The sequence below is a fragment of the Nannospalax galili genome, unplaced genomic scaffold, assembly GCF_000622305.1.
Source record: "Nannospalax galili isolate Female #2095 unplaced genomic scaffold, S.galili_v1.0 scaffold979, whole genome shotgun sequence".
Classification (NCBI taxonomy): Eukaryota; Metazoa; Chordata; class Mammalia; order Rodentia; family Spalacidae; genus Nannospalax; species Nannospalax galili.
Window position 1 is genome coordinate 1,561,541 of NW_008343671.1, and position 10,197 is coordinate 1,571,737.

A 10,197-nucleotide genomic window follows, 5' to 3' on the forward strand; every position below is an offset into this window, starting at 1 on the left:
TCTCCCTTTCTCCCTCCCCCTCCCCCCCCCCTTCTCCCTCCTCCTCTCCCTCTCCCTCTCCCTCTCTCCCTCCAGATGGATGGATAGATTACAGACAGACAGGTAGTTAGCAGAGCTGTCATTAGAACCAGGCCCCATTCATGCTAGGTAAGCACATGCTAGACAGGTGCCCTATCACTGAGCTCCACCTGCTACCTGCCTTGTTTTAATCTCCTTAAACAATTCCATAAACAAAGGAGAAAGTCAAAGGGATTAGGTTTATGGGGACAGTGTATCTTAGCAGTCACAAGGCCCCCGGGTTCAATCCCCAGTACCTCACTGGGGAAATGGCTACAGGCATAGGACCCAGCCTTGCATAGCTTCCTGAAGGAGCCTAGCTTCCTCCTGGCCTGGCTTCCTCCTTCTAGCATATCTTTCCCTCTCCTTCCCCACTCTGCCTCCTTTTATGGAGTGACTCCGCACAGGCGTGTGGGAGTGTGGGCATCAGACCTGCTGGAGTCCTGGGCTTGGTGCCCACAGGGGATTAGGTTTGTAACAAAGTGAGGAGTTGGCAACAATGGCCTCATCCTTTCCAGAGTACCTGAAGGAGAAGCTGGAGCACCATGTGCAGCAGCTGCAGATCGTGAGGGTGGTGCGGCAGGAGGAGCGGAAGGGGCTCATCACTGCCCGGCTGCTGGGGGCCAGCGTGGCACAGGCCGAGGTGCTCACGTTCCTGGATGCCCACTGTGAGTAGAGAGATGTCCACCTGGTGCCAGGAGGCCTGGGCAGCCTGCCCTTTGTCCCTGGCAGATGAAGGGCTGGGATTGTCCTGTTCTGTTTCTGGAGTAAAGAGGCTTGCGACTCTCCTCCACTTCTTTCCCTTTTGCACCTTGGGCCCAGGGATGGTTCCTGAGGGGACACAGCCATAAGGTAGTTGATGACCCTGAAGAGCTGGCTGGCCGTGTTCTCTGGAGCCTCATTTGTTTATCCCGTCCCCTTCCCTAGAGAGACTTGGGTCCTCACCTGGAACTGCCTTTGTGTGGTACTTTTCCAAACACCTCTCCCCATGAACTGTTCCTGAAGAACAAAAATACAAACTACAAATAGGGAAAGTAGACTTGGATCAGGAACACTGGTTTCCTTCTGACTCTGCCACTGGCATGAAAGTTCACGGCCACCCTGGCTTACACAGTGAGTTCCAGGCCAGCCAAGAAAGAGAGAGAGGGAGAGAGGAAGAGAGGGAGAGGGGAAGGAAGGAAGGAAGGAAGGAAGGAAGGAAGGAAGGAAGGAAGGAAGGAAGGAAGGAAGGAAGGAAAAAGAATCTCAAAAGATAATTCTTTTAAAATTTCTTAATTTCATTTTATGTGTTTGAGTGTTTTCCCAGCATGTATGTACGTGCACTACATTCATGCAATGCCCACAGAGGCCAAAAAGGGGCATCAGATCCCCCTGGAACTGGAGTTAAGGATGACTGTTAGTCACATGTGGGTGCTGAAAACTGAACCCTAGTCCTCTGCAAGAGCAGCCAGTGCTCTTAACCACTGAATCGGCAAGATTGATTCTAACTGTAGAATTAGAACTGGAGGTTGACATGCAAATGCGGCGGAAGAGGGTAAGCCATTCTGAAACCCGCACTCAGTGGAGAGCTGGAACCCTGAAGTCCCCACCCAGGACCTAGTGTTTTGCATTTGATTTGGGTTGGCAGTTTTGCTCCCCCAAGACTTCCCTTCTCCCTTCCAAAGCTGCTTCTACCTTTCAAGAGCTGAAGGAGACGGTTCTTAAGAGATGCTCTGTGCTTGCTAAAGCTGTGTAGCTTGCTGTGGGTATCTGCCTCTGATTCTTCTGGGTCTTTTCTGAGGATAAAGGGCTCAGCTGTGGGTGGACCCCTGACTGCCACCTCCTGGTCTGGGTTTGCAGGTGAGTGCTTCCATGGCTGGCTGGAGCCTCTTCTGGCTCGAATCGCTGAGGACAAGACAGCGGTGGTAAGCCCGGATATCGTCACCATCGATCTTAACACTTTCCAGTTCTTCAGGCCTGTACAGAGGGGCAGAGTCCACAGCCGTGGCAACTTTGACTGGAGCCTTACTTTTGGCTGGGAGACTCTTCCTGCACATGAGAAGCAGAGACGCAAAGATGAAACCTACCCTATCAAGTAAGGGCCATGGCCTGGTGAGCCCCTACCCTGACCTCTACCCACTCAGCTCTCAGTGCTTTGTCAAACATTCGACAACATTTATTTAAGTCTCACTCCCTATGAGGTAGGCCACGTGGTTAGACTGTTTTACAGGTAAGAATATAGAAGCCCATAATGGTAAACAGGTGACTTCAGATTCTGCAAATGGTATAACAAGGATTTTCATCGCAGTCTGACCCAAAGCCTTAGCATGTTCCATACCACCTTATACCATGACAGCTTGCTCTTACTTGCCACTGGTCATCTGCCAGGCTTTAACATCTTCCCTCACTCCTTCCTCCCTCCCTACACCTAGGCCACAACTTCTGCTGACAGAGTGGGTAAGAGATGGTGGGTGGAGGCCTTTGTAATAGGTAGGGGTGGCGCCGACTTCCCATGCCAGAGTCTTTGAACAGATTCAGAATATTTTAAGGAAATAGAAGCTGGGCCTGGTGGTACATGCCTGTAATCCCAGCTCCTCAGACAGGGGATTGCAATTTCAAGGCTTGTCTGGGTTACTGTCTGGGTTACTGAGTTCAAGGCTAGCCTGCGCAATTCAGAGAGACTCTGTTTGAAATTAAAATTTTTAAAGTGCTGAGAAATAGCTCAGTGGTAAAACACTTGCCTAGTATGTATAAGTCCCTGGGTCTAATCCTCAATAAGGAGAGAAAGGAGAGAGAGAGAGAGAGAGAGAGAGAGAGAGAGAGAGAGAGAGAGAGAACTTGTAGCAGTGGCAGTCTGTGGCTTTGCCAGGCACATAGATATAGTCTGTTGGTGTTCTTCTTTGGGGTTTGGGTTTTAGTTTTTTAAAACTGTTTCAAAATGCAAAATTTAACTGAACCTGGATGTACACACTTATAATCCCAGCTTTGGAAGGGAAGACAGGAAGATCAGAAGTTCAAATTCAAGGTTTAACCTTGGCTATATAGCTCAAAGCCAGCCTGGATTATATGAGGACCTGTTTTGTTTTTTTTTTGTTTTTTTTTTTTGTTTGTTTGTTTTTTGTGGTTTTTGTTTGTTTGTTTGTTTAAAAAAAAAAAAGCAAAAAACATTATTTGCCATAGAGTCTTCTGAAAACAAGTAGCCAGGCCAGATTTTGCCCCAAGGCTGTAGCTCCTGAGCCACAGATAAGTACTTGGAAGCTAATGTGATATTTAAAGCTCATAGGGCCTTGCCTCTCTTGTTCCCTGCCTGCCTGCCCAAACCCCTGCAGATTGATTTTTTCCTCTCTCTCTCTCTCTCTCTCTCTCTCTCTCTCTCTCTCTCTCTCTGGTGTGCATATGTGGGGACACAAGTGCAGGTGTGTTCGTGCGCATGTAGAGGCCCAAGGTTGTTGTCAGGAATCATCCTCAGAGTTCCACCTTATTCACTGAGGTAAGGTCTCTCAACCAAACCCAGAACTCATTGATATGGTTAGGGTTGCTAGCCAGCTTGCTCTGGGGATTTCTGCCTTCCAAGGCTAGAATTACAGGCAGACCTCCACACCCACCTAGCATTTATGTGGGTTCTGGGAATCTGAACGCTGGTCCTCACATTTGCACAACAAGCACTTTAAGCACTGAGCCATCTCCCTAGCCCCCAGGTTGCTATTTTGACCCTCATCTCAAACCAAAGCATCTGGAGTGACTTTGAGAATACCCGATGGTTTTGGATTCCGTGTGCCTTTGTTCTTCTGTCCTGATCAGAAGACTTAGGAGACAGCTAGACATACCTGAGAGGTGGGGAGAACTGGGGCTCCTCCCCCTCCACATGCTCCAAATCCCAAGAAACAATGCACAGTTTCTATGAACAGGGCTCAGGTTGATGCACGGGAGAGGGATCCCCAGATGAACAGCTAGCTGTTCTGTCTCCATTAGGACTACAAGAAAGCTGGATGTGGTGGCTCATACCAGTAGATGTAGTACTTGGGCTGCTGATGCAGGAGGATTATTATGGATTCAAGGCCTGCCTGAGCTACATAGTTCCACGAAAGCCTGGACTATAAAATGAGACCCCATCTCAAAAACAAAAACAAAACAAAACAAAAAAACCAGGGCCTAGAGAGATGATTTAGCAGGTAAGAGCATTTCCTGTTCTTGCAGAGGACCTGAGTCTGGTTCCCAGCACATACAGCCAGACACACTACAAAAAATGGCCTGTAACTAGCTTCAGGAGGATCTGAAACCTGTGGTTTCCGAGGGCACCTGCACTCCCGTGCACATGCCCACACACATATGCATAATTTAAATTTTTTTAAAGGGGGAGGAAAAAGAAAAGACAGGAGAGGAAGGAATCAGAAGTCCCTCCTGACCCTCGTCTTGTCTCATAGAGGCTTTGTTTAACATATACAGCAACAGTCCCTACCCTGTCCAGGCTGGGGCCAGGTACTCTACAGCACGGTCGAGGGCAGGGCACCTGGTGGGCTCTCATTACTGATGTCCATGAACTGTCCAACTGGAGGACAAAGCTTCAGTGTTTGAGGATGAATTTGCTGCTTGGTTGAGGTGCCCTGGCAGCACACATGGCTTGCTAGAGGCACTTCATATGGTGGCCCTCCAGGAGCACTGCTACTGGTACCTCACACCTTCGCTCTCAAAGCTAGCAGATGGCTGAGAGGAGAGCTAAAAGACCCAGGGATCCTGGGAAGTAGGTCGGGAAATATAGGTGTTTATTAGAGGCTGCCCATTGGGGTGGGTCTACAGTGACATTCTTCCGCATAGCTAATTTGTCAGTGACTCCCTCAGTCTGGAACCTCTCAGAGATGAGGCAGGTCTTGGTGGGGAGACTATCAAGAGTGGGTTAGCTTCAGAGTTCTCATCTGGAGCTCTAAGGTTCTCTGAGCCCTCCTGGTGCTACTTTGGCTGGCTTAGGACCCCTAGGAGAGGACAGAACTAGTGACAGGAAGCCAGCCCAAGCATAAGGACTTCCCAACTGAAATTCCTTCCAGAAGATGGCAGCTAAGAGCCCCATGAGGGGACAACAGCAGGCACAGGGTGGGCTCCTGTGAAGTCACCTTGATACATTGGTCTAGTGCACATTGGTTGTATCTAAGGCACTTAGGTGGACTTGAAGGTTCAGAGTTTCTGCTTGGTTGTATCCTAGGAAGGTACCCCTTGAGGGCAGCAGAGCCCCATCTAGGCCAGCTAGGCCCAGGCCCATAAACCACCAGCCCCCCTGCTCCCCCTAGCCCTTTCCCTGCCTCCCCCAGCCTCCCACTCTGCTTCTCTTTGTCCGCTTGGGTACCCTAACCCTTCTAGACCCATTAATGAGCAGCCTGGTGTCTAAGTTCTAGGAATGAGATGTTTTTGTCAGCTTGTTTTGACTTGGGCCTGTGCCTCCCTGCCTTGTTTGAGAAAGCCAAAATCTTTTGATAGTTTTCGTACAGCACAGCCCCTCATCTTGCCCTTGCTGTCATCCCACTGTGGTGCCGGGGTACCTCTTATCAGTGTCCCCTGCCCAAGGCAACTGGCAGCTTTTCCTACAAGGTTAAGTTTCTCAGGCAGCCTAAAACGAGATTAGGCTTCTGCTCATACTGTGGCCTTATAGTCCCTGAAGGGACAAGGCCCTGACACAGAATGGGTCAACCCAGCTGATAACCTGCTCTGAATCCTGCCTTGTCTTCAGAATCAGAGTGTGTGTGTGTGTGTGTGTGTGTGTGTGTGTGTGTGTGTGTGTGTGTGTCTTACAGGGGCAGGGAATGGTCTCTGAAGATGATGGATCTGCTCTGCTCTAGCAAAATGAGAGAGAGCGCTTTCTCTTCTTGCTAGACTGTACTTCCCCAAACTGGATCATCTTTGTCAGCTCCATATGCCTGCCATGACACTCAGGTCCTACTGAGTGGTGTTTCTTATATCCTTAAACGAAGGAGCCCCTGTTAGAGGAGAGTAATGCTAACTGCTAGGAAGGAGGAAGGACACAGGAGGCCTAAGATGGAGCTCACCACCAGCCATCCCTGCTGGGCCCCTGTTGCTCCCCTACTGAAAAATTGCATGCTTTTCCCTCTCTCTCTCTAGGACCCCAACATTTGCTGGTGGCCTCTTCTCCATCTCCAAGGCCTACTTTGAGCACATTGGTACCTATGATAATCAGATGGAGATCTGGGGAGGAGAGAACGTGGAAATGTCCTTCCGGGTGAGAGTGAAAAGTGCTTCAAGTGGGGGACCCCAAAATCCAAGGGAACACAGCTTGACCAGATGTCTCTTGAGCAGTGGAAACCTCAGGGATGTCATGTCAGAAACTGAATTTGAAAGGGTGGCTTCTTCCCCCATGGCTCTGGGCTCTGCATGCCCTCTTGCTTCCCTCCAGCCATGCACTGGACTCAGGGATCAGATTGATGGCTTGAACCAAACTCCTGGGTAGAGCTTCTAGGAGAGAAGGGATAAGAGGCGCTATAAGCATTGGACATCAGGGGACTGGGGACTCTTATGAAGTCTGTGGGAAAGGGTTTGGGTGAAGATACAAATAGGTCAGGACCCAGTCACCATTCTTCTCTTAGGAAAAGCAGGCTGCCCTCCCCAAGTGAAAGGATACCTACCCTGGTAGCCTTTGGATTTTCTCTGTGTGCTCACAACAAGCTCTTCATAGCTGTGGGACAAGAGGTGAAACCCATTCTGATGGAGGGGGAACTCTGAGGAATTAGAGAAATTAGAATTAGACAAATCAAGATAGGTCAGGAAGGACTGCTTCTGTGAACTCTGCATGAATCCCCGTGCCAGTGGTAATTTATAAGCAAATGAGCATGTTTATGAGGTCACCTCTCAGGGTCTGGCACATATTAAGCACATAATTGCCATCTGCTGTTACTGTTGCTGTGACTGTGGGCTTCTGTTGCTGCCTTACCAAAATGAATAACATGTACCTCCCAACACAAGACCCAGAAGAGACCAGCAGGTGAACGTCTTCTGCCAGCCCGCTGCATAGAGAAGGGCCACTAGCTATCACTGTAATTCCCAGTATTCTTGTTCATACAGTTCAATGAGCCTCTGATCCAGTCCAGTCTCTCTCCTAGGAAGCTGGCCTACTAAGGGCCCAGCGACTACCAGAAGCCACCTGACTACTGATTGCCCTTGGCTGTTAACTAAAGCATGGAAGCTCTGATTTGGGGGAGCTTGAGTTTCCTGTAACCCTTGGATGAGCTGATAAAAATCGCTTTTCCACGTCAGAAAGCCAAGTGATCAGAGCTCAGAGTAGGCATGCAGCATAGAACTAGCCAGCTGTCTTTTCTCTGAAGTGGGCCCTATACCCTCAGGACTCTACACATTTGATAACACAGAGGGAGTGAGCAAGAGATCCTGGAAATGGGTGGTTGTGCCCCAGGAAGAAGCCTGCTGATGTCTCTTTCTCCAGGAATGGAAAGGGTTGCATTTACCTGAGTTCTAGATCCTGGGGTCTGATGACTTGGGAACTCAGCAGAGCTGCTCAGGGAGATTGCCGCCCACCCCCCCTGAAGGCTTCCTCCTGTCTCCTCTCATGTCAGGTATGGCAATGTGGGGGTCAGCTGGAGATCATCCCCTGCTCTGTGGTAGGCCACGTGTTCCGTACAAAGAGCCCCCACACCTTCCCCAAGGGTACTAGTGTCATCGCACGCAACCAAGTGCGCCTGGCCGAGGTCTGGATGGACAGCTACAAGAAGATTTTCTACAGGAGAAATCTACAGGCAGCAAAGATGGTCCAGGAGGTGAGACACGGTGGTGCCTGGACAGTGTTTGGATGAACAAAGCACAAAATCCCAGGCCTGGCCAGTGTCAGGCTCACCCCATCTCTATCTTCCTGCCTTCCTTCATTCCTCAGAACCCTGCAAGTAGCCCAGTGAAGGGCCCCAGGATGCACTCTCCAAATTAGTACTAAGGAAGGAAGAGAGGTGTCTTTTTTGTCCTGCTGAGGGAATCCCAGTATCCTTTAGAGGGGAAGGGGGCGAAGAGATTTTTGGAAGAACCTGTCACAGAAAGAACAACTCTGATAGGCTCAGAATTGAGACCCAGGACTGACTGGAGAGTCACGGGTGATGAGAGTGTGGTGGGGAGTGGGGTCCTCATGCCAAGGCAGGGGATCAGACATTGCATGTAAAGCTGAGCCAGTAACCCCAGTGAGCAGGAATATGCAAGAGAGAGTAGCTTCAGTGCTCAGTGCTGTCCAGACTACTTCAGCCTAGACAGGAAGGGCCTACACTGTGGAACTGACCCTTTGGGATTGGCTTGGTTGGCAGAATTCCTTCGGTGACATTTCGGAGCGACTGCAGCTGAGGGAACAGCTCCACTGCCACAACTTTTCCTGGTACCTGAACAACATCTACCCAGAGATGTTTGTTCCAGACCTGAATCCCACCTTTTATGGAGCCGTAAGTTAACCTGCCTACCCGTCACCACAGCATCCTTTGAAGAAGTCGAGACCACTAACAGATGACAAACAAGCATTGATTGACTTTTGCTCTCCACCCTTCTTCATCCAGGAGGATGGAGAGGCCAACTGGGGTGCCCTTCAGTAGCTAAAACCCAAAAAGTGGGAAGACTCATGAGTAGTGGGTCTCAGCTGTTAAGTCCACCAGAATCAGCAAGGAGGTGTGTTAAAACAGATTGCTGGGCCCTGTGCCACAGTTTCTGACCCAGACCTGCCTTTTAAACAAGCCCCAGGTGATAATGCTGATGGTCATGCTTGGAGAACCACTGCTCCAAGGGAATCCCCATGGGTGGAGGGCTTCTCAGGGACCTGGCATCCCTTCCTTCCCCACAGAGGGCACCCAGCCCTACCCTTCCCAGCCTCAGGGGCTCTGCACCTGACTCTCCTGCATCTGGGCACAGAGGAAGAAGTCCTGGCCATGCCATCCTGGTTCCTCTCTCTGCTTACCATTGCACAGATCAAGAACCTTGGCACCAATCAGTGTCTGGATGTGGGTGAGAACAACCGTGGAGGGAAGCCCCTCATCATGTACATCTGCCATGGCCTTGGCGGCAATCAGGTAGAAAACATGCTTATCCCCAGTAGGCCTGAGAGAAGCCTGTCACCGGGGCACCTCCTCTCCCCCCACAAGCTCCCTTTTTCTACCCTAAATAGTTCTTTCCTGAGCATAAGGTGGAGGAGATGCAGGAGAGGCTGCTATCTCTGGGGTAGAAAGCTACCAGGCTGATGGGGAAGGATGACACACACGGGCGAGGTCTGCAGTCTGACCCAAGGACACAGCTAGCTGGCATCATGCTGGGCCCTAGAGGATAAGAGAACACTGTCAACCTGGGAGAGCCGAGGATGAGGCTAGCTGCTGGGGGCTGTGGTGAATTGTTAAGCACTTTCCCTCAGCTACACCTATGCTCAGTTTTTATCTTTCAAAAATATTTTTTATTGATTTATTTTTATTTTGTGTACATGAGTATATTGCCTGCATGTTTGTAAGTGCACCCATGTCATGCAATGCTCACAGAGGTCAGAAGAGGGCATGGGATCCCCTGGAACTGGAGTTACCGACTGTTGTTAGCTGCCATGTGGGTTTTGGGACCCAAACCTGAGTCCTTTGCAAGAGCTGCCAGTGCTCTTAACCACTGATCCATCTCTCCAATCCCTCAGTTTTTATCTTTAGGCACCCCCTATCTGGTTCTATTCCTAGCAGCAACCCCCAGACAGCTACTGACTTACAGCTACCTGACATCCTGGGAATTTACCTTATGTCCCACAGTGCCCCAGCAGCACATCCCTGAGAAGTAACTGGTGTCCTCCCATCTACTGTCATTCAGTCATCCAATGCCCAGCTCTGGTAAGAGGTACATAAAAACAGAGCTGAAGCAAGGAAAAGAGTGGCTCAGGGCACTGAACTGACTGCAGGGTGTGTAAATGAAGACAAAGCCATTTGAAGGCAGTTTCATATACAACTGGCTTCTTAGATAATTTTAGGTGGTGCATTGATGAATATTTTTATTTCTATAGTGATAACAAAACCAAATCTAGCAGCTGTTTGTGTTAGCACATGCCTAAAATCCCAGCAATTGGGATCATGAGTTTGAGGCCAGCCTGGCCTACATAAGAGAGATCCAGAGCAGCCTGAGCTACATAACAAAGATTCAATCTCAGAAGAGGAGGAG

At 49.8% G+C, this 10,197-nt stretch overlaps 1 protein-coding gene across 3 annotated transcripts in view; it reads left to right on the forward strand.

Annotated features, from left to right (window-relative positions):
• Galnt6 (polypeptide N-acetylgalactosaminyltransferase 6) overlaps positions 1 to 10,197 on the forward strand; it is a 39,839-nt gene that overhangs the window by 26,867 nt on the left and 2,775 nt on the right. For all 3 annotated transcript variants that reach the window (XM_008840005.3, XM_029566891.1, XM_029566890.1), the window contains 6 exons: positions 576 to 725; positions 1,897 to 2,131; positions 6,145 to 6,262; positions 7,608 to 7,808; positions 8,337 to 8,468; positions 8,985 to 9,086. In XM_008840005.3, coding sequence (XP_008838227.1) covers positions 576 to 725; positions 1,897 to 2,131; positions 6,145 to 6,262; positions 7,608 to 7,808; positions 8,337 to 8,468; positions 8,985 to 9,086 — 938 coding nt within the window. The remainder of the gene's footprint in view (positions 1 to 575; positions 726 to 1,896; positions 2,132 to 6,144; positions 6,263 to 7,607; positions 7,809 to 8,336; positions 8,469 to 8,984; positions 9,087 to 10,197) is intronic.